Below are 25617 nucleotides of genomic sequence, written 5' to 3'. Positions count from 1 at the left end.
CTTAAGAACATCCAAGAGTCCTTGACCTGAACTGGTCAGGATCACTCCTTTGCATATCGTTTGCAACAGTTTTACATGCATAGTATTTATTTCAAGATAAGTTCAGCTTTGTACATTGTTGGTATCAGTGTTATATCTAGTTCTTGTCACCCTGGAGCCGCTCTAAAATGGAAGTCTTCCTCAATTTTTTCTTTGAAAGAAAATGACAATATATTACTCAAAGCAAACAAACAGATGAGCAATTTAAAAAAAAAAACCTTTCTGTCTTCTATTTACATATCTCAGAGCAGCAGAGGTTCTTTTTATTTCTATGATTCAAACTAAGTCTTCCACTTTTACTAATAAAAAATTGCTCAAAATGTTAAATGAATGGTTTACTTCATTGGTTGGTAGGGCAGCACCACTTATCATTGAAATGATTAGGTTTTTATGTAGAGTAGGCCAATAGGCAAAAAAATTACCATAGATACTACCATCAGACTTACAGAAAATATTAGGAAATAAAGATCTAACAGAACAGCAAACTGTTTTGCATAGATGGTATGTAACGACCAAAATTATTACAAGGAAACAGGACTTGTGTAGTTTATTTCATGTATTTTTACCTAGATTACTTTTCCTTGAACACTGCTCACTGACCAAGTGTGACTTCAGCCGGACTATTTACATTATCTCAGATCCTTCAACAGAAATCTGGTGCTGGGTTACTCAAGTGCTATCGATTCCACACGTAATCTTTTGAAAGTAATTCTGATGTAATCGTTTGTACATAGTTTAAGAGTGTACCATATTTTAGATAAGAATTACTTGGTTTAAATAAATTTAGAAACCACCAGTATGTACACTATGTCTTTATACTAAGTGGACTTCCAGTGTTCTGTAGAACTACCTCCAGGCTGGATATTCAAGATGGGAAGAGGAATAAGGTCATGATCTCACCCATACTCCCAAAGTTTGGATGAGTTCAGATGTAAGGTTCTGTTTTTACCTTCTGCCTATGAATAAATACATAAAACAGCTCAGTCATACCAAGGTGTGCTGGTCCTTTTAGGGTAATTCTCACACTGCGACTCCCATGTGGTACGGCAATCACGGTTTCTTCCCCTAGGAAAATTAAAGAACTGTTTTAGAAGTTATTTTGCATCAGGGAATTTGCCTATCACATAACTAGACTGAAAACTGTCAAATGTGTCTAAGAAAATATTTAACAGGTTTCACAATTTTTCTATTAAAAATAATCATATGTTATTTTATTAAGTACAGTATAGTGAGTCTGTTTGCTATGCTATCCAACTATTAAGACCTATGGACTTGTAAATCTTTCTTGCTATTAGAAAATTATTTGCTATTAACAAAAGCAACTGAAATGTCAGTAATGTATTAGGAACATATTTACACTCTGTTGTCCCGGTTTTATTTCCTAATCACTGAACTGACATAAGGAATCTGCTAAGTAGTACTTCCCCCTTACAAAAATCTGCAGCTGTTCAGTCTCATTTTGCCCACACCTCATTTCCTGCTACAGGTCACAACTTTAATAAGTGGCAGGACTTGCAGGAAATAAATCATCTACTTAACACTAGCCCTTAACCAATTACAGACCAGTTAAGAGCAAATATATATTAGCTATAATGTATATGTTATGAGTGTCTGCATCTAACTTACCATATAAGATCATTCCTTCCAGTAAGAGCCTCAATTTAAAATTAACTATAAACCAAACCAGCCCTGAATAGGACATGTCAATACAAAACAGCTTTTGGCTGCCTGAACAGCCTCTTCATATATAAATGTACACTTACTACTTCAGTGCATTTTACAAAGGCAGAAAGTTACTACTTTTCATTTCAAATATAGGAAATCTGTGATTTGCCCAGGCAAACTGAGTTAACAGTCAAATCAGTACACCAGAGTCTTTCACGCCAACAAGCGCAGTACTGTCAGAAAAGGGTATGCAGGATGCCTGACAGGGCTGTCCACCCAAGGACAAGAGAAGTGTCCAAGCAACAAACTACCAATGCGCCGTCTCCCATTTCCGTCATGGCCCAGCTGCAAATCTTCTTTGAGGCAGGACCTGAAAACATGGGCCCCGTGCAGGTACACCCCACAGAGGGTGCTCGGTTCGGCGATGGCATTAACATATATCCAGCGACTGACACAGAGGAAGTTCATTTTTGCAAATTCAAAAAGCAAAGTGAGTTAAAGGTCAGTGACTATACATTGGCTCCAGAATTACTCATACAATACTTAAAGGAAGAATATTTGAGTTTAGTTTTAACTAAAAAATAGTTGAAGAATGTTTCTTTCCACTTTAAACCAGACTCTTTTATAGTAGATGCTAAATTATCAGCTTCTGGTTTACATCTCCTTAGCATGAGTATGAAAACCTGCCAAATGTTCAGGATACTTCAGGCAAATACTGCAATTATTTTTTCTGAAATAAACACCTTCTTGTGTTACAGTTTTTATATCGCCAATTTCTAGGAAGGTCATTTAAATATAACAATTTATTTTGGATGTAATAAAATATGATCTTTATTAATTTCATACTTGGGTATTCCACCAGAGTGAAAAATACTACAGTAAGAACAATAATACAGCTAAGGAGCCCTGGAAAAAACATTAACTACTGAACCACTTAATATCTTTTTGCATCTTGGTTTTTCATCAGACGAATTGCTAAAGATAGCCAGAAGGTTGTGGATGTGTATATCTTTAAAGTAAGGAAATAACTACTGAATTCATATGTGCTCCACAGTACTTGAAAGAAAACAGGTTTGAGGGGCCCAGCTGTCCCTGCTTGGTCAGGAATTGTATCCCGCCTTGACAACCAACCAGCAGTTACAGCACAAAACCTCAAATAAGAGTCTGATTATGACCAGTTCTGAATACATGCAACTGCTGTTTTGAAGTGGAAGCAAGGGCACTCTGCGCTGAACGAACGAGGTCCAGATCTGCAGATGTGCAGAGATGTGTAGGACTGCTCCTCTGGAGAACAACCAGGGTCATTCTACTGTGCTTCCTCCACCTCCTTACAGCAAGCTTCCCCAGCCTCAGCAGGCCTGGTTGATCCCTTTTCAGGATGCTTCACATTCCTTTAACAGTACTACAGACATTCCACCCTCACCGAAGCACTCTCTGATATGGTCCAAAAGTCTCATGGGGGTGCTAAATTTGGTGTTTCTCTGCGGCGGAGGCACTATTACCAGAAAGTATTTTATTTGCATTAGAGGAGATGACTAAGTTCACCACAACAGCAATGTTCAACCTCTGCAGCCCCACAGACCTGTCAAGAAGCCTGACAGCAGGAGATTTTCGTAACCTGACTGAGATAATTATGACCTAGGGCAGTCATTCCATGAAACGAAATAAATTATAGGAAAAAAATAAACGTGAGATTTTTGGAATTCTGAACCAAGATGAGGAATTGGAAGAAAACAGGACAGAACTGACCTAAGGGACTCCACCTTCTCCTGAGGACAGCTTTAACTTCCTATGAGACAGTAGTTAGCATTGTCCAGGTCTGGCTCCAAAACTATGTGTTCCAAAGGTCTCCAGTTCTCAGTTGAAACGTGTAATTCATATTCTTAAAGACACATAAGGCCCTGTAAACCCATTTAAAAATGTTTATGCTGTACATCTCCCATCGTATCAGTAGGATCCACACTGTTAAAATTAGTGAACTCTTATGAAGCCACAGGGGGAAATTGCTACTCTAAATTCTATAGCTAGAATTTCCAGTTATCTTTTCTCCACCCTTATACTATCAATGTATCTTTGAAAGCTAATTGCTGGCTACTGCCTAAAGCTGAAAACAAATAAGCCCAAAATGACCTGAAACAGGCAGAAACACTAGACTGTGAAAATCTGATTTTAGAGTCATAAAGCTCGCCTTAAAAAGTGAATACTGCCCCTCTATTCTAACACTGCTTCCACTGGAGGGACCCCTGAGGGCATGTGGGTCATCCTCCTCCAGCACCTGCTTGAAATGGGCTTTCTGCTCTTGCCTGGGGACTCGCTCAGCAAACGTGTGCACACACTACACACAGTACTTGCGGATTAAGCTCCCAGATTGCTCTTACTTTAGATGGCAAGGTTTGATCCTGTTTCTATGGTGTTAATGTGGATTTAGTTTTTGGATTTCAGTGAGAGCAAGATCAGGCTCCCTGCTATGGTAAGACTGGGAGCTAATCCCCAGGATCAAAATAAAGGAGCCACATTCCTGAGCTCAATCCAATTCAGCAGATTTTATTTATTTTTTCCACGTGGGCCATGGTGGACCCATTTACTGTTTCACATACGGGCCAGTTGGGATTTTCCCCCTCTCCTCTTACAGCAGGGCAGAGGGTTTATTTCAGGCCTATACAGCCCAGTTTTTTCCATGTATTTGCTCAGCACTTACCTGTTGGTCCTCCAGTTCTGATCAAAGGCCTACATGCTCTCAAAATACACAGAACAGTCCAGGAACAACTACCAGCACAAGGGAACTAAAGAGCTCAGCATGTCTGGAGTCTTATTGCAGTGGCTTCCCTCACTTGCTCTGACACTGGGCATAATTTCAGAAGACATTGGTGCTGGGGTATGCGCCAATCTGCCTAATGACAAGTATCTGTGCAAAGCCAAGAACATAGTCTTTAAGAGACACCTGAGCTGGATAGGTATGTGCTACTGAAAGCAGCAGTTATATATCTTGACCCTAAAAGTCACATTGTAAAATCTGTATGGGCACATCCTTCCCATCCATAAGCCCTCCCATCTCCAGTCTCACACTCTCACACTCCTCTGTACCTCCAGCACTCCGTCCACTGGGTTTGTGGCTCAAGGCTTCGCCTTCATCTGTGTGTGACACATCTTTGCATTGTTAAGTATTTCTAAGGCATGGTAACCTGCTTCTAAGACAAACAGTGTGGCCTCAACCCCTTTTAGATATATATTTCTTTTCTACCCCTGGACACCTCTTCTAAACTTTGTATGCACTGGAGAAAATGTTCAAAGATACAGAGAAGCCCATGAAGAAAATTATCTCAAGGAAATGTAGTGCAAAGTAAATAAACAGGCAATATTCTTACACAGGAACTTCTCCAAGTGAGACAAGAGAGATCAGGAAAGTAAAGAAGGAGGCTTCATACTAAATATAACAGCCCAAAGTCAACCAACCAAACCACACAGATCTGTGGACTGAAATTGTTGGTGCTGAAGACCCAGCATCCACACTATACACACGGGAGGTTCTTAACTTCTAGCTTGATCCCATGGACTGCATATTCAGTAGCTGTTGGACAACATTAGGTGCTTTTCTGGGGCACATCTTCCAGGTTAGCTTCATCAAACAAAAAATCAGTTTATGCTCTCCAAGACCACTCCATGATGTGAGCTGATGAGCAGTATGTTAGGACAATGACGAAATTTGATTCAGAAGACATACTCTTTATCTGAACTGAAATGCTAATGTATTGGCATTCTGTCCCTCCCCACGCACAGTTTTCCTGCCAAACCAGTCCCAGTTCCCTCTCCTGGCTCTACATACAGTTGTGTTTTCTCCTTCCTCCTCTCTGAGAGTTTCTGACTGCATCTCTCACCCCAGATTTCTTATCTAATCTCAGTCTTCTGCTCTTCCTCTTTTTCCTTGACCCAATGTATCTGTACAGCCAGTCCTAGTCCTCCTCCCACCTTCTCATATCTGTCTTTCTGTCACTGTATGAACTAATGTCCAATTTTTCTGCTCAGCAAGTCTCATCTTGTCTTCCCCTCTCCTCATGTGATTTCATCAGCCCCAGTCCTAAGTCTGAAGCTTGGGAGAGTCAGAAGCTGTCCACAAAACTTCTTCCGTAAAGCCTGAATGTGAAGCAGGAGGCATTATGGAGTTCGCCTCAGGGTACCCATTCTACACTGCAGCCAAATAGAAAGCAAGAGCAACCTCAAGGACACTTTTCCAGTTTAGCTCTGGAAGCGCAACATGTTAATTTTTCCTAAGGAAATCGCACAGATACGATCTGTTTGCAGTTAGGACATGTAACAAGCTAGAGAACACTCAAAAGGACAAATTTTCTGAAATGTCAGCTGTTAATAACCAAGAAGCCTCTACAGAGCCTGAAGGAAAAGGGTTGTAATTTTTTTTTTTGGAAGGGTTGTAGTAAAATATGTGTTGATGTTCACAGATATTGCAAAAGACTTGTCCATGACCAGAAGACCATTGCCTGCCAAATTTCAAATCCCTGATCCGTGATCAAGTCCAACAATGGGGGATGCTAAAACATATTAATGAAAAGGTTTCAGGAATGTTTTGACAGTGGGAAACAACATGTTTTTCTCTGCTGTGTCCTTGGAATATGCTGAGTTGTTTCGTCTCAATTTTCTCCAAAATATGCAGCAGCTGGCATGGAAAGTTTCTGACCCAACTGTTAAATTTTGCAAAAAATCATTCGTCTAAAACGAAGTATCAGGCAATCTTGACAATGGGGGTTACTAGCTCCACGTATATTGCCTTCAAAGAGGGAAAAAGATGCAAGGTAGCAAGCTGTCACAAAACTGAGACAACTGATGATACTGAACAGGGAGCCTTGAAGAAGGCCTCTGTTTAGATAAACGATGAAAGTGAAATTAGTTTCTTGGTTGTGTGCTTGGGGATGATGATACAGAAACATATGACAATAAGTGACCAATGGTAAATTACACAAGTGCCATAGGAAATAAAACATACGGCAAGAAGTAATTCAAACAGTTACAAAGCTGTTGACATTAAAACACTTTGTACGAAGCTTTTAGCAAAATGATAAGAAATGTAAACATTGCAATTATCAAACAATTAGAGAATCAAGTAAAAACAGATTAGGACAAGTCTGTGCCTTCAACTTCACTCTGTTAATTTCAGAACCAGCATCTTTTCTCCCTCCTTAGTATCGGAACCAGAACACTTTCCTACCATTTCTTGCCAATAATGGTGCAGAAAGCAGACATCAGGGCCCAATCCCACAATTTTTCCATGTGCACAAAGTTCAGTGGAGTTAATGGGAGTTCCATGCATATAGTAGTAGAAACATCAGGCCCATGATCTCTCATTTCCCAATGGGACGGTACATTTTACAACCTATTACACTTTTTGTTTGAATATCATTAGTCAAACCTTTAATCATTTTACCAGAATGTTAGAATCTGGCTTGCTGGCATAAGTCTAACGTACTTTGTCTTTCAAAGCCAATTAAGTGCTAGTGGAAAAAATAAAGAACTTTTGAAATGACAGTTCATTTCATATTTGCAAAACAGTAAGCTTTCTTTCAGTGCTGTTTAGCTTTCCAATCAAAGGCAGGCATTCATTTTATGTAAAAAGATATAAAAAAGATAATAAAACAAAGTGAGTCCTTTATGAGAAATCATTTGCTATCAATTTCTGAATTTCTTTTTTAAAAATAAGGACCAAGATAACTAGGCATTTTAATTTTCCTTTGTCTCCTTTTTTTTTTTAATAAAATCTTTGGCTCTTGCTTTCCTTTCATTTCTTTAATTTGCCTCATTGCACAATAAAATTTACATCCTGCTCACAACCTTACAAGCTCCCTCTCAAATACGTGTCTGTAATGTGTTGATATTTTACTTCTCAATACTAGTTCTGAAAGCTTCCAAATTACTGTTTGGAAGATATTGTGTCTCCCTTCACCAATACATTAGCACAAAGAAAGCATGGCTTTATTTCCATATTTTCTTCACACAGAGAATGATTTTACGGAACTGCTTCCATAGTGTTGAACAGCTTGACTCTAAAAAAAAATTTGGCAGTATTACAACACCAAGAAAATCATTAAAATTCTGATTTTAGTAGATGCATACTGTTTTGCTTATGTGAACGGTAGTTCATTCATGTAATCTAGCCTACAGCAGTGCAAGAGAAAACCAAAACTTGACATAACTGACATCTTTCCCCACAACAGTCCTTCTTCATCTTTAATTTTAAATAACTCTTCAAAAGCCACTGAATTATGGCAAACAATGACCCATGGGCATTCTTCATAACATGGTCAAGACAATGGGAGACCCTCCACCAAGTGATGTCAGTTGTCATCAGGTCTTACCTGTGCCAAAATACCCCCAAGTGAAACTAGTGTTTCTTCTCACAAAATTAAAGTTTCAAACCTAGATCCCTTTTATCACTTTGTCTTTACTGTACTTACATACTAAGCAGTAATTAAAAATGTGAATCTTTTTATTTCACTGATCATACTATCTAACCAGGCTTGCCAATCCATATCTGTTCCATACCCAAAAGGGGAAGATATATCTTGTGGGGGGGAGGCAGGGGAGAGAGAGAGAAAATAAATATAGCTTGGTAATACTACAGAAATATTTTCCAACCTTTACTGCTTCACAAGTGCTTGCTCTGTGCTGACCAGAAGCTCTGAGTGTTTGATACGACAAAGTGAATAAAAAGTGGTCCTCTATGAAAACTCTTTTTCAGCTCATTGTAAACATTCAAGACATTTGCTCAGTGTTGCAGGATGAAAAACTTTATAAATCACTGAACTAAATTCTCCCATCCAGAAAAAAGGCCTCTAGTAAAGGCAAGGCAAAGGCTGACACTGATAGCCCACCCGGTGCATAAAAAAAAAAAAAAGCTTTGAATTGTGCAAAATTATTCTGTGACTTTAAAAGATGCTGCCACTAAAATATTCATTTTTTAATTTGGATTACCTTTGTTATACATCTATATTGAATTACAGAAATCATGCACCTGCCCAGCCTAAGATAACCTAACATTACACCTTGTAGATCAACACAAGTAATCACACTGCAAGGTAAGAAGCATTAAGGTAACATACACTGCACTTCAAGTTACATCCACATTGAAGCAAGCATACTGCAAGCAATGGCACTAAAAAAACCCATGGAAATATTTACATGTACTGCAGTAAGAATTAAGCACGATTCAATATATAACAGCTCTTTCAAAATGAGGACGTAAGTGAAATCTTTGCAGGCTGAACTAGAACAGCACTGAAATAAACAGCAGCTGTCAAAGGCAGGTGCTTCATCCATTAAAAATAAAATTAAAAAAAAAAAAAACCAACAAAAAAACCCACAACACAACTGCTTGCATTTAGACTTTAAGAGCACCAGATCATCACCCTTGGATCTTGTGGCTCTGCAAGCAGGTAACAAACCTCAGAGGCTCCATCTCCATGTGACAAATGTGCACTGTGAGTTCAGAAACAGAAAAAATAGATGAAAGGCAACTAACACACATTATAAATACATGGGATATATGCTGTGAGATTACAGGGAGCATCCTCTGTGAGGACGGAAAGCACAAGTGTCAGAGGTGAGCCTCTGTGACAAACCTTGCCTGGATATCAAAATAGCCAGACTCTTAAGACTCCAGTAAAGGGTCTAATTCTGATCTCCCTCCTCTCTTAGATTTTTAATACCGCTAAGACCTAAAGACTTACTCAGAATAAGATGCTAATTATTTTGACAAAGAATGGCAAAATTTGAGCCAATCAGTTTTGCTTTTTGTATCACAGAAGTACTTAACTTGCCTCAAGTTCAACTGTCTTTAGACACTATAAAAAAAATAATAAAAAGGCAAAGTTATATTGAAAATCAGGCACTTTCAATCAGGGGCCACAATTTCCATAAAACTATCTGTAAGATGTTTCCATGATTGAAAAACACTGCTGCAGCATCACGTATATTGCAACATGAGGATACCCTCTAAAATAAGATGTGTATCTTGATGGTTATTCCTGATAGAATGAATTGAATAGCTCTATAAAAAAAATTGCATATCTCAAATTTTTTCCTAGCTATACCCTAATGTGTGGTATCCCTCATGGAATTTCAATAGACTAATCTAGCACAGACTTTATAATAAGTAGCTTTGGAAAACTGCAAACAAGTATATAGTTAAAAGGTCACTCTGCAATATGTGTGTTAATACACAAGCAGAAAACATTGTCAAGGATAAATCATCGTAGAATCAATTAGCAACTTACTTTTTTCTGGTGAGACATGTGCCTTAGCTTGTCCCCTCACAAGCCTGCATGTTGAACCATCTCCTGCACAGATTCCACAGTTGTCTTCCTTGGCATTGCTCCCAAGTTGTCGATCACAGCCTACTGCCTGCCAACATCAACATCACAGTCAGAAGGAGGGCAAAGCTGTAGTAGACATGCTCAAGTTTCTGGAATTTTATTTATTATGTTATCCTTTTGATTTTATGAGCTGGCTTCATTCTCTCAAAGCATATCTTGCTATTTAGGATTTAAAAAGCACACTGTCATTTCCATAATTTTAATGATGAACCACAACAACTGATATATTATGCTATTCAAGCATAGGAAATACATGAATCTGTTTCCCACTACTTATGTGAATGAATACCATTGAGCATTATTCTTCCCAACACAAGGGACAACTATGCTATTTAAAATTTGGTTTTCATCACCTGTTTAATTATGTCAGAGAAAGGATTAATGCAATGAAATAACCCAAATTAAATATTTAAAGGGCACTCTGCCTTCAGCTTCACAGACAAGCAGCTGTGGGCAGTGCTCATAATCCAGTATCTTTGTCATTCAAAATTTAACTGGCATTCGTGAAGATCTATTTGCCATTTACATTAATGTCAATCACATACATTTACTAACAAGGTTTTTAAAAACTTGGATGTTTCAGTTCTTACCCTTTGATTTTTTTTGTTTCTGAATATGAGACCAAATCTATAAAACTTTCCAACAATTATTATAGAAACACACAAACTTAAACACTGCCAAACATTCCAAAAGCAAAGTTTTTGAAAAACTGTCAACTGAAAACTCTCCAAAACATAATGAAAACTTTTTCCAGGTTTTCCTTTTTCTTCATATCAGTCATCCTACAAGAAGCATGGGAGTGAGAATGGGAAGATAAAGAAGAATACACATTGACTGAAAAGCACCTTCCTGCTGAAAGGGAGACAAACATTTGGTCTCACTTATCTTAGCCTTCACTATTACATAGAAGAAATTTGCAGGGAGCACCAAATGCTGAGCAATATGGTAAAAAGCTAGTCTGCAGCTTCAAGTTTTCTCAAGTCAGCCTATATACCCCTCATAGCCACACATACCTGAGAAGCACAGCTAATTCGTCACGGACATATGTATTTAACCAAACTCCAAACTAACAAACAGGTAGAAAGGACTCTGAAAATTCACAGTTAAAAACAGTGCTAGAATTCTGAAATTGGCCAGCACACTCCTCTTCCTATATAAAAATGCTTGGAAGGGGTAGTCTTAGCTGCCAAGATCCACTGCATCTGTGCTATGCCAAAATTGACACATGATCCCCTTGGAGAGGTGAGGATCGAGTCCGCACGTAAGAGGCAGGGTTGGGTCTTCCAATCTGAGTTAACACACACACACACAGACACACACGCCCTGCACAAATCATGCACATCCACTGCCAAACGTGGAGAAATGTAATCTCAAAATTTCATCTGTCTATAAAAAAAGACAACAAAGCAGCCCCACCTTTCATTCCTGCCCCTTTCCCTTATTTTCCCACTTCCCTACATCCTGTATTCTCTTAAGAGGAGGACAGTTTATGATACTTCAGCTGAGAGACGTGCTGCACTGAATGGCATCTCCCTACTAAAGGGTTCAGATTTACCATAGAATTCTACAGTAGCAACAGGAAATTACTTTATTCCTGCAACTGAAGATCATCATCCTATGTAGCCCAGCACAGAAATCATTTAAAAAATAAATAAGCTGCTTAACTGAAATGATTTAATGTTAATGTTAAATCTTAACAAAAACTTAGTTGTAAAAATGAAACAACACATGTGTGAAATCAGACCATCTCAGAACAGGTGCTTATTTACTTTATAAGCGCCATGCAGGAACACTATACTATAACTTAGGATTGCATTAAATACTAAGACGTTTTCACTTAAGGTTTTTTTTTAACATTAACTCTGGGTTCATCGCTGACATCCAAATTAAAAAAAGATTGTAAAAAAAATTACTCTAAACAAGCTTATCTTCTGATTTTATCACCAATTAGCAGTGAGAAATGAATGAAGACACCACCATCTCAGAAACAAAAACTGACTGGGCCACTGTGTGAATCAGAAAGCAGATAGAATTTCAAGGTATATGATAATACAGTGCTTGATACATCGGCCTTAGACTTGACAACTCATTCTCAGTTCCCATCTCCACAACAGGCTTTCTTTTTGACCTTTGAAAACTTCCTGCGCTTTTTGATTCCAGCCTGTGAAAGGGATATAACTGCAATTCCCCACCTCACGGGGAAGTTACAAGAATAAATCTCCTAAAGATTCTGAAACATTCAGATGGTGCAACGATGGTGACCATACCAGTAGTTGAGAGTCTATATTTTTCTCGGGTAGACTTTTAAAGTATTTATTGGTCTCCACTGCTTCTCCTGCTCTTATTCACATAAAGATACCACTAGCACACGGAGGTAAATTGTTAGAACTACTATGAATGTAATCTCTCCCCAGATCTCACAAACACATTGCCATTTCATAGCGTAATCTCATTTTCTAAATGTTAAGAATCTGTTTATTCACTCATCAATTAATTCTCAAAGGAAAAATTAAGCTGCGTATTGTGATACTCTGTGTGAGAAATTGCTATTTTTATTAGTTTAAGCTGTTGTACATTTGCAGGCTACGGATCCTGCAAGCTTTTGCTGGGAGGAGGGTATCGAGCAAGCACAGTACTTGCAAGACCAGCCCATTAAAGCCCAACATGATAATAATAAACACACATACTGAGCTATTACACACAGCCACTATGAAAACAAACTCTCATTGCATATAACAAAAATTATACAACTGTGCAAACACAAGGCACTATTGTGTCCAGCATGGAATGTAAGAAAAAAGATAATCAGCACAGCAGCATACTTTAGAGGACTGTTTCATATAGTATTATTGCTTATTTTTTATTAATATACAAATGCCAGAGAAATAAAACAGGAGTGTTAGCTGCAAGGGACTTGGATGTGGGAAACACTTTATGGCTCCCCTGCCAGTGAAGGTGCTGTGTTCAGCTAGATCATTCACCCTCTGTGGACTTCTTTCCAAGATTACGTTTATCTCAACTGTTATGAACTGTTTTAAATATCAAGCAATGATATCCCCCAAAACAATTCAGAAAATAACTCACATTAGTATCACAAATGAGGCCTAAAACGAGTACAGAATTTCAAATTTTGTTTAATGTGAACCACCAAAAAATCTTGCAGATTTTAATGTGACAGGCCTCAAATGTAGAGTTATTTCAGCAAATGTTGCTACCCTGGGATCTTTGTGAGTTAACAGTAGGGTGAGGTGTCTTTCAAACCTGAGTGTCTGGAGTTTGCCTTTTTAATCTGTTTGTAAAACCCTGCTCAGAAGCAGTATTTCTCAGAGAAGCTGGACAGCCATGGATCTCACCAAAACAACAGGAAGCTGCAAGGTATAGCTTTGGAAATCAGGATCGAACACATACCATATTTTGGCACCAAACATAATGCAATTAAGGTATTCATATTCTAGCCAATAAGTATTACAAAAATACTTCGTTTTTGATGAAATATGTTGAAAAGAGCCCATGTGTATTTGCAAGCAAAGCTGTAACAAGGACAAGAAACTTATATATGACAGCCTTCCTCAGCTCCCACACCACCTCAGCAAGCCCAAAAGGTCTGATGATTTTCACAATTCAGGTGTTTGTTAGGGTTAATTTACCCCACATTACTTGCTGTTTACAGAGCAAAGAGATCGGCTATAAATATTACAGGCAGATTGGGAAAACATCTGCAGGCTTTTACGGAATATCAGAAATAATTGTATTAGGTGATTTTAACACAGACTGCATAAATGAAACAAATGATAATGCAAACTGTGTAATGGAAGGATTGGGACTCCTTCAATGTAAGAAATCTGCAATCATAAATACAGTCATTCAGAAAAATGATACAAGTATCGAAATGACTAGGTATAAGTTTGTTCCTCAGGGAGAATATTGGCCAATATGTTGCCATCATGAACAATGACTAGAAATGTAATATAAAAAAAAAGGTATTGAGGAAACGGGTACTTTGTCCACGATGTTTAATTGTTCAAATGAATTCAGATATGGCAGTATTATTTTCACAAACAGGCATCTGATCCATAACTATTTCTGGACAGAACCTGAATACACTATTTGTCTGTGTTCTTTCACAGAAAATAACAGAAATATGAAAAAGAATACTACTGTTTTGTTACAAGCAGCTACAACAGAAACCATCTGATTAAGCAGTGAACAGAAATGCTCATTTGCCTCAACAAACTTCTAAACTAGATGTTGGTATACCAGTGCTATTGTGAAAGACAATACTGCAGGGTGTTAAATATTTTGTAGCGTGCTTAGAATAGTTCATGTAAGTTCAGAAAGGCAAAGGAAGAGCAAAAGGCCAGGGTATAAAATATAGTAATAGAGATGAAAGAGAAAAATGAAATTGCTGCTGATATGTTAGAGGTGACTGGAACGTTACAAGTATTTTTGCAAATATGAATCCAAAAATCAGTCAGAAGCTCCCACAGCTGTTTCTTTAGCTCTTACTCACTTAGTAGGGTTTCAGCTGAGGAATTAGATTTAAACAAAGAAATTAATACAGCATGTTCATCTCGATTTGTGAAGGTCAAAGTATAATCTGTTACATTCAAGGATATTCCTTTCTTAAGGAGACATTTACAACTAACTATGACGAGAAAACAGACAGGACTGCAATGTGACAGATTTTCAACTAAGGTTCCAACACAGCAAAGACCACTGGAGTAAAAAACCTGGCAAATCTCAAACCCTCTTCAGAGTCTTCTTTTAATAAACATAAATATAAACAAGGACTAGAATTGCCAATGCAAAGCCCAATGCAGGATCAGGTTTTGAAATTTCAGCTCTTGCTGGTTAGACCATTGCTTTAGACCTCCTTAACTGCAATTATTCCCTCAGCTGATCACTCACCTCCAGCTGCAGGCACTCTCTTTCACCATAGGCACACCACCATTTTTTGTAGAACACACGCCACAGAGATGTGTGGTCAATTATAAAAAAATGTTTCTGGGATGCTAACGACTCAAGATGATATATTTCATGTAAAGGACCTGAAGATATACCTATGCTCTACAAAAGAGGAATACCTACCTGAAACATTAGTAAACCCAGAAATCTGTGCATAACAAGCCCCATTTAAGCGTTGTCATTGTTACAATCAAAACCATGGCATTATATACAGCAATATATATAATTATATACAATATTTATCTTTAGAAAGGGCCTCCCCCGCACCCCCACCCCCTGCCATGTTCCTCTGGAGCCAGAGATCCAGATACAGCCAGAAAAAACAAACAGACTGAGTTCTCCTAATAGAAGTGGCCATAAAAGAATAAATCACTGCTGGTTTTATCTGTGACAGATACATAAATTCTATGAAATATTAAGACTGAAGTTGCACTAGTGCCATTCTTTCTCTACCTACTGTGTCTTAAACTCAGCTATTTGGCAGACAGACACATTCAGCAATGTGTATGTTAAATACTATATTGTTTTCTACTTTGACTAATAAATTTTTGATTGATATAGACTCCCATGTATCAGTAATTCCATTAAAAAGATAACTTATGTTACCAGTGTTCTATGTTTGCTCAAAGGACTGGCAGCTCAGTGTCAGGGAGTGATACCCTTTATTAATGTGAATTGCTTTAATAAAATAAAAATAGAAAATCGGTGCAACAACTTCTCAATATGACATAATTACCATCCTTCCAGAGTTGCTGGGAAAACCCCAAAATGTTTGGGGAAATCCAGATGAAGGCTACTCCGAGTACATTCACATTTGTGTGCTTTCGTTGACCTGGCTATTTCAAAGGATGCACAACAATATGTACTCATGAAACAGACTGTTAATGGGAATTTAACACAAATATACAGATGGCATTTAGTGAATTCCAGCCAAAGCAGAAAACCAGAAAATAATTCATGGGGAAGTGCCCAATGTGCTTAAAATATAAAAGAATTACTACACGTTTTCTGAGCAAGAAACTGCACTGCAGAATGCACACATGGAGTTGATAATTATACTTTCTTCACAAGAATGTGATAGAATTATTATACAGGAGATCCTTTTCCTCGAGGGCTGAACAGTCTGTAATTATCCCAGTAAATGTTGCCCAGCAGTTTTTGTTTTAAAATGGGCTGGCAACAGATCTGTTATAGCAGTATTTCAGTAAGTGAATCCTGTATCAGTCGGACCACTGATCTGCTGATGAGGGGCAAAGAATTTGCAAACTAGGGGCAATTGGGCTTTCACCACCTATACCATTTGTCAGGATGTGAGAAAATACAGAATGGAAGTAGACTACTACAGCAAAGAGATCCAAAGAAGTGGTGTGACTGCCTTGCCACTAGGGTAGTAGTACTTGGGTTATTATAACCAAATTATTTATTTCATCCTTACAAGACATCAGAACTAAGATAAAAACAGAACAAAAACATCTACACAGTTTTAAGGGTTATTCAGCATTGCACAAAGTACAAGATAACCTCTGAATTATTTCTGGCAAGGTATCTTCTCCAAGTCTTGTGACTTGAGTAGGAAAGGACACATGTATTTTTTCAACATTTACTAGTAAAAGAAGAAAACAGTAAAAAATTCTTACATGCTCAGAAAGACCAGTCTCTACTGTAGTTTATTAGAATCACTCTCAATAGGGAAAATTAAAATCCTCAGGGTCTAGGTCAGAGAAAAAGGATTTCTATTTCTACAAACACAGACACACCACAAAATCCCAAACTCAGAGAAATTATACTGCACAGTCACATGTGCTGTCACAGTACACGGATCTTACTGCATCAGTGTCAGCTATTTGCTGCGTTTTCTCCTGCTCTACTTAGCACAGAACCACAGTACAGGCAGATGTTAGGAATGTCTGCATCCACACAACAAATAATTAATTTTAAATATGGCTATGGGAATTTATGGTAATAAAAACATGACCATAAAACCTGTCATGTGAAAATCCTGCTCTTAGTCAATATTTTCCATGTATCTTTGCCCTGCTGTAAAACCCTGCTGTAAAACCCTGCTGTCATTCAAAGCCAATCTATTCATTTACTTTGCAATCTCTGCTCACATCCTTTGCTTTGTGATAACTTCAGCTTGCATTTCATTTCTACACAGATACAATATGTCCCTGGAGAGAGTATAAAAAAACCCTCCCACTGCCTCTTTCCCATGCTCATCATCTACAAGTAATTGATTCTGACAAGCGGAGGGAATGATACCAGAATATCCCTCCAATTAAGAAAGTAACCTTTTTTTTTTTTAATTACTTCTTTTAAAAGTAGTATGGAATATTAGCACCACATTCCCACTTTGGTTAATACTCATCAAAGGTTTAACTTGGTCTGAGACGTGATTTTGTCCTCACATTGTCCTGTCTCATAACTCTTCGGTGATGTCTAAGCTCAGCCTAACAAAGGCCTGATTGTGGCACACGTTCTCACGTCTCCGCAACTGAGCCAGTGCAGGTCAGTAGCAGCCCAGACAAGCTGACATGGGCTTCAGCATATGTTAATAAACAGAATACAGCCCCTTCAGGGACCTTGAGTATGTTCTCTGATTAACAGCAAATGTCCCAGCCGATCATTTCACAGCAAATGAAGCAGTGATCCCAGCTGCCAAGCTGAATGGGTATTAGTGGCAATGGGAGTAAGAAATTTTCCTCTGGTCAAGGATTTTCAGTTGTTCTTAGATGAGAAAGCAGGGAGTAAAGGCAAAGTGTGTCAAAATGCAGACCTCAGAACAGAGACATAAAGTCAGAATGATGGGCATGAGGAGACACACCACAATATTCAAAATTCCCCAGCCATCTATACAGAGGAAAGAATGTAAAGCAATAAAAGAACCAGAAGATAAAAAATACAGTGCATAACATTCATTGCATAATAAAGGGCTCCTAAAAAGACTTTCCACATATTTCTGCAAACATTTTATATCTGAAGGCAAGAGGCTAAAGCGTGTTCACAATTCTGTAAATCCACTTCCATCAAATAAAACAACGTGTTTCCAAAACATGTAACTCTTACTACATGATCTATCACATGCTAGAGCAGCTAAGAGATTATAGGACCACCTAGTAGGGGAGCAAGTACCCTTTCTCACATTGTCTCCACTTTAAAAAAATATACATACTCAGAGGATGGGACAAACACTCCCATCAGGGTTCTTGTTTGTGAGAATGCCTTCAAAAAAGAAATCAATATATGGAATCAGATTACTTTGCTGCTTTTCTGGTTGGGTCCAGCCGCGTCTGTCCTGCTATAAGAAGGTGAAGTTATAGCACTGGAGGATTTGAAGGTTACTAAAGCTCTAGTTCAAGGAGACACTCAAATGGTGAATTTTTCTACCACTGCTCACGCGCTTCAGGACCTTGCTAGGCTGGGAAGTAAAATCACATTTGTATAAAGCTCACTAAAACAAAACAAAACTTGGCAGAGACAATCACTTAGGAAAAAAGCAATATAGATAAGAAACTGGAGATCAGACAAAAATCCACTACTTATCTGACAAGAAAGTATAAACTTAGACTGTAAGAAATCTCTCTAGGGAATATTTCTCCATAAGAAACAGTAGGAGGGAGAGTAAGACAAGATCTGAAGAGAAACATCAGCGTCTAGCAGCAGCTGCAAAATAAGAACAAGTGATTCCAAAAGACCTTTTCAGTATCTGAGGGTATCCTATTATTACTTGCAGTAAAAGCATGCCTCTGAGCTGCCAACAATGTCATCACAAGGGAACCACTATACTGGGGTGGACTGTGACATTAAAACTGGTGCAAGTGCAGCCCTTGAAAAGTGGCTACACGACCTGCTGGTTCGGGCAGTGCTGAGAGCCTCTGTCAGGCGAGGAAGCCAACCCACTGAGGCTACAGAGGGTGATGCTGACAGGTACGTAGGATGTGGTAGCCCATGCTCAGCATGGCCCCATCCTTCAGTGGGACATCTGGAGAGCCCCCAACATTTCCCAGCTGAATTGCAGCTGGAGCTCCCTGCTCTGCTCAGTTTTATGACATAAATCACATGTATGCAGTCACATGAAGATTTTGATATGTAGCTTTGAGACCCAGAAAGTTTTGTTGGTTCTACATGAGTGACTCCCACAGTCTGCCTGGATAAGGTCCAGCCTGCCAGCTCTGGTGCCTGCAGTAGGTAATACATAGACAGAGTACAGGTCTCTACACAAGGATTCTTCCATGCTCCAAAATCTACTTTACTCCATGCATTCACTCATTAACACTGCCCAGAGAAGAACAACAGGTTCAGTATAAAGGCTGACTTCACAGAGCTACTTCAATATCAATTATTTCTATGAATAAATTACTTGAGATTTGAAGGCTAAAAAAGAAGAAAAGGTAATGTGGACTTTTTTTCTTATTTTTAATATTTAAAAACGATTGTAAATGTTCATTTGGGGGGGGGAAAAAGGTGCTTTTTTAACTGCTATTCAAGAGTTAACTACTCTAACATGTAAGAAACACAGCTTTGTATCTGCAGTAACACTGGATGGAAAGGAAACATTCTTTTCCAAGTATCTGAACACCAAACCTGTGCATCTCGGGCAGTCCTTTAATGCATTTACAGGCAAAAAGATGTATCTACAGGAACTGAAAGGGAAAGTACACAAAACACATTAAACAAGTGCTTTGAGGAAGCAACTCTCAGAATAAAAGGAGTCAGATTCAGAAAAGATTAATAATCTGCTATGATTTTAAATTTTAAGCATGAGCAAAGCTCATTAAAAAAATAGTATAATAATCTTCCAAAAGCTTACAGAAACTGTTTTCAATGAAAACTCCAACAGATATTTACATCAAGCCTGACTGCTTTGGTAGCAAGTGACAGAGATACCTACTTGCTATAACATGACATGTGACAGAAGAGAGCTAGCATGGCAGAAGTTGATGGCACTCCACTTGACATATGGGATGTGTTCCGAAGTCAGCTAAATTTATGCCATATGCTACAAAGCATAGCGTAGAGTCTGCCTTTTTTGGAACACAAACAACTTGCTGACACTAAATGGAAAGTTCACCACAGGATTTACATCATCTTTGACCCAATTGTGACAACCTAGAACAGAACTACTCAGGCTGCTCCTTAGGACTGCAGATTTTTTGGGTGATGTGTGTATTTATTGTCCAAACACATTACTCCATATTAGGAAAATTATCACTGGAAACGTTTCAGGTACTGACACAAGTATTACCCATTCTGCATTCTGGTAGAAAAAAAAAGCAGGTCTGCATGATTCAAAGACAAAAATCTAGGAGAGGCAGGGCCCCAAAGCAGGCGGAGTAACCGGGTAAATGTTGCCCACACGTGTCTGATGTGCAGATGTTTTTAAATGTCTCCACCCACATCCAGATGGGCACAGCAGGAATATATTATATGAAAAAATGTGTTGGGAGTTGTGCAGAGACTAGAAAAAATATCCAAAGTGTGAAAATCCTCCCGGTAATGAAGTTTTGACCTGTCCCCATTTAACACAACAGCCCCAGATATTTGCTTTGGTAACAGAAGCATGGCAGTAGCAGACTAAAACATGATTAAATGGTTTGGCTGAGGTAAGCCTCAAGCAACCCCAAAATACTTCATTAACTTTCCCAATAAACTTTTGCCTGCTCTACTGCCTTTAGATTTTGCTTCCCCTGAAGCCTCCATCCTCCTATCCAGAGAGCGGTTTCGTCATCTCAGGCTTTGCTTTGACAGAGCATTGTTTAGTTTGATTCTGCTTGTTAAGGGAAGAGCAAAATATCAGCTGAAGCTGGACAACAGGAACTCACCATCCTTGTAAATTCATGGGCTACCAAGGAGAGAGTTTGAACAAGAATCTAAGAGGCAGAAGTAGTGATGCAGCCCTACCTTACCAAGAATAAGAAAACAGATGAAAGTAAAATCATGTTGGAGGCAGGAGAGGAAGCTAAGATCTTCTAAAACCTGCCAACTCTGAGAATACAAATGAGCTAAACCAGCAACAGTTGGAAGGGGACTCAGGCAAGCCAGTCTCGTTATACTAACTCTTTGGTGCTCCCAGGCATAAAAGCGAAGATATCCACATCAGCAGTATGACATGTTTATTTAGATGAGTTAACTGTAAAAACACTTGCCAAGTTATTTGCAGGCTGTGCCAAGTATATGTCAGGACCCAACAGACTGATCTTATAGCAACAATCGTAGAGAATCACAATTTTGCTGTCTCTCTTTTAACAGCAGTTGACTAAATAACCATATTTTTCCAGGAAAGATTAGATGTCAATTTGTTTTCTTTTCCTGCTTAGACAGGAGAAGCAACAAAGCTCGGTGTTGGTTTCCGAGGAAGTCTCCCACCTCCCACAGTCCCTTTCGCAAGCAACCAACCTTTCGACTCTGCCCTCAAAACGGTCTGCAAAGAGAAAAATGTTATTTAAATGACCTTTAATTTAAATTCATTGAATTTAAATTCAGATTTTTACCTCAGTAAAATAATTCAATGCTAAATTATCAAATGTATACTTTAAAAATGTGATATTTCCTACTTGTGCAAAAAATAACTCAACAGGAGCCAGTGATGTAAAGGTAATAAAGTGAAAACACCTAACTGATTATGAGGTTAAGTTATAAATTAATTGAATTGCATAAGTCACAGCACAGGACACATCCTAAATATGGTTTGCTTGTTTGTTTTTTTCCCCCGAAGATGTTCTCTCATACTGAAAAATATTTTTGTGGAATTAGAAGAAACAATGAAAAAAAGAAAAAATAGGAGAGACTGAGAAAAGAAACTGATTCTCATCAGCAGTGTAAAAGAGTTCCAGTGCCTGCTTCTGGAATGATTAATTTCTTCCACCACTACTTGGCTTATTCTAAAACCAGTTAATTTAAAATTCCAAGCGTTTGATATCAGATACACACATGAATACCACAAAATAATAACAAGAGACATTGAAGGCAGCCCTTTTAAATATACCTTTCAACTGTTCTTCACAAAATTGGATCCACTCTAGACAAAGTGGATTTTATGCTATGTAAGAAAGATGGTAGATGTTTGAGGCCACTGTGAAAGACACTAGAAACCTCACAGCACTCTGAGCAAGAGTCTCACAAGCCTTTGAAAAACCCGGAGTTCCATTAGATTCAGCATGACACTTATGTGCTGCAACGGACACAAACAGCAAAGGCTGTTGCAGATGTACCATCTAAAAAATGCTTTGACATCTTCCCAGGTGAAAGCTTGTATGAGAAGAGGAGACAGCGCTAAGAATATTGCAAAAGAAACATATTTGGCAAGTGCTTCCAGAGTTTATAGAGGTATATCCTATTTTAAATGAACAGGGCAGTGAACACCATTGGAAACCACTGTGAAGTACTATTGACAAATGCAGTCTCTTGAAAGGGGAAAACGTAAAGGATTCTTCTGTTTCAGGGGCAGCAGATGCATTGTGTGTTGGCATGACTGGTTTTGGAACTGCAGTATACATAGAAGTTGCATAAAACCCACAGCAAGGTCCAGACTATATATTAATGTTGCTGTAATCCGTGCACCAGTCTTCTGCCAAATATGTCAAATTTTCCCCTATAATAGAGCTATTTTGCTCACTGGGCCATATCCTGCATTTTTGAGTCACACACATTTTAGGCATTTAACTGAGCAACAACCACTTGCAGAGAAAGAAAACTAATTGCAATAACATACCCATTTTACATAAAATTGTTCTGTTCATAAAACTTAAGATGGCAATATTGCTTTGCTAATGAGACATGGGCAAAACTGGCAAGCCTCAAATATTGTAACTGTTTTTACACCATATAAAGTTGATAGTATAACTCAAACAAAAATAATTGTAATAAATATGTCTAGAAATGCAGACTCTCAGTTAAAAAGATACTAACAATCAATTCATCCAATCACAACATATACTCATTCACCCATGCAAGACGAAAGACACATACACTCACACCTGCAATTCTGGGCTGGATCCCATAAAATGTCAAATTTTCTCCTTAATAGAGTTCATGAGATAGAAGACTCAGGGGAGTAAAATTAAATGGAAAGCTATGTAATTTCATCACACCCTGACAGACATACTAAATGTTGGAAAGCTATAATTATTTGCATTAATTTTTACATTTATAAATAGAAGAATGAGTGAACAATAGAGTGAATGTTATTGATCTTTTATTTATATATAAAAGTATCAATGGCTAAGGCAGTCAGGAACTTCTGTGTGCAAGAAAAGGTAAGTTTCCTACAATCCATTTGGCAGTACCTGTAAAAAAAATTGTAAACAAGCGGCCACTTACGAGCAAAGTGCCTCACAACAAAGGTCATATTTAGATCTACACCATGAACATACCTGGCATATTCCACTGATACACATATCCAAGGATTCAATATTGCAACGAGTACCATCTAGTACTTTTGGGGCAAGCTCCACAATCAAGTTCTTTCCCAGAGCTTGACATTTCAAGGCACATGGTGCAGTAGGATCATTATACACAGGGATCCACTCATAAAAATGTCCCTGGTATTTGACGTCATTGTAGGCTGAACACTGTTGTGCTCTGAAGTCACCAACATCTGAAGGGCAGTCCTAAAAACAAACCAAAGGAAGTGTTTTTTTTAAGAAGGGAATATTTTGCAATTGCAATAAAGTTATCTGATGAATTACACAGGATCTATTCAGGGAGGCATGGTTCAAGAACTGATCTGCTATGACAAATATACCCTATTGCAAAGTTTTACTGTCGGTATTAAAACAATTTATGTTGTTTAAGCTATTGCTTGCAATGCAAGTAACAGAATAGCACATATATTCCAGTAATAACAACATAAGTGATATGAGAGGATAATTAAAAATGCTACTTTTTATGACACTATGTAATATGTTTAAAGTCTGTAATAAGACTTAGCTTCTAAAGGAATCTATATATTTTAAGTGACTATAATGAGACGTCTGACATTTAATATTTCTCTTTTCAATAGCTTTTTCCACTTAAAGGATTTCTGAGTGCTCTACGCTCATTCATCAATTCATACATATTGTCAGAGTAATGAAAGAGGCATTATTTCTACTTCTATATAAGGAAATACGAAATTGTCTAATTAATTGTTCAGTATTGCTCAGAACAGGGACAAAATCATTAGGAGGAGAAACCAGAACTTTCAGTGCTTAGCTCTTTAGTCTAATTACAAAAGACCTTTACTTCATGGAATCAGTAAGGCTTACTTTATTGAAATAAAATGTACTTAAAATTGGTAACTATTGATTAGATAGTTCCAGTTCTAATGAGACAGTTCCGTACCTCCTCTTATACAGAACCTCAGCATATACAGCTGAAAGACCAAATATGAGAACTGTTTGAAATAAAATATTCTAAAATACTTTTCTACATAAAGCAGTGCACCCAAACGATGTTAATATAAACTACGGTGACAGGAATGGAGATGAATACTGATTTATTTGAAAATAACTTTGGTAAAGCACTGGCAAAGGACTTCGTGTGTCAAATTCTCACTAAAGACTTCATTTGAAACTATGTCCAGTGTCAAACAGTCCATACGCCAGACTGAAATGATATTCTTCCAAGAATTCCAACCGCACATATAAGCCAGATTGTGAGGCTGATTTTAACAAAGGTTTGTTTTCATTGGATATAAGACCGAAAGATTGTGATGTGTCAGTTGAACTCATGGAACTTATTACTAAGTAGTAGTTAGCAATACTAATCCTGAACACATCTTCAACCTTATCAGTGAACTGAACCCTTCCTGAAAAAAGGTAATGAAAAATTAAGTGCACTACACAGTACTGGGGATTAAAACGTACATGAGAAAGGTTCGAATTCCAGTCTCATGCCCTCAACGATGTTGTCCTGACACCACCTTGCTCATATGAATCTGGATGAGTTGGCACTGCACTAGCATAATACTTTGCCAACGCCTTAGATTTTTTTCATCAGAGGTAACAGTAATCTAGAAATGCCTCCATTTTATTTGCAGCCTGCATAAAACAATCTAAAATCAAAGTTGTCTCTACAGGTCAGCATGGGGGGTGGGGGGGGGTTCACAGCTGAGCACTGAGCAATTCACTGAGCATTCACAGCAACACTTTGCAGCTCTGTCCCGTGCCACACCTTACAGCGAGAGTAAGTCAGAATGATGCTAACATATTTTGTGTTGTCTTTATTCTGGGATAATTCTACTTTGCGCCATATTTTTTTAAACTATAAAATGTTGGAATAAGACAAGAAGTTACAGATACTGTAATTCTTTGAGAGTTTTACCTCTGCAAAATCCCACAGGTGAGAGCTAAAAATATTAAACAAATACTGTTAGAAACCACCCTTATTTACTGCAGTGTCACTCCCAAGAAATTCACCAAGCTTGCACTGGTGTAAATGAGAGCAGAATTTGGCTCTGACTTATCTGTCACCTCTCATTTTCCACAATAGCAAGTCTAAAAAGCAGAGAGGACTTCAGAGTTCATATGGATACCATATGGTTCCCTTCCACCGTTGCAAATAGAGGAGTAGCTAAGGATAAAAATAATAA

At 38.1% G+C, this 25617-nt stretch overlaps 1 protein-coding gene across 3 annotated transcripts in view; it reads right to left on the bottom strand.

Annotated features, from left to right (window-relative positions):
• ADAMTSL3 (ADAMTS like 3) overlaps positions 1-25617 on the bottom strand; it is a 203288-nt gene that overhangs the window by 68516 nt on the left and 109155 nt on the right. For all 3 annotated transcript variants that reach the window (XM_056345954.1, XM_056345955.1, XM_056345953.1), the window contains 3 exons: positions 23420-23656; positions 9984-10110; positions 1030-1104 (listed from right to left, as the gene is read on the bottom strand). In XM_056345954.1, the coding sequence (XP_056201929.1) occupies positions 1030-1104; positions 9984-10110; positions 23420-23656 (439 nt within the window). The remainder of the gene's footprint in view (positions 1-1029; positions 1105-9983; positions 10111-23419; positions 23657-25617) is intronic.

This window comes from Falco biarmicus, chromosome 7, assembly GCF_023638135.1.
Source record: "Falco biarmicus isolate bFalBia1 chromosome 7, bFalBia1.pri, whole genome shotgun sequence".
Taxonomy (NCBI): Eukaryota; Metazoa; Chordata; class Aves; order Falconiformes; family Falconidae; genus Falco; species Falco biarmicus.
Note: the sequence above shows the minus strand (reverse complement) of the source record. Positions and strands in the feature narration are given on the sequence as shown.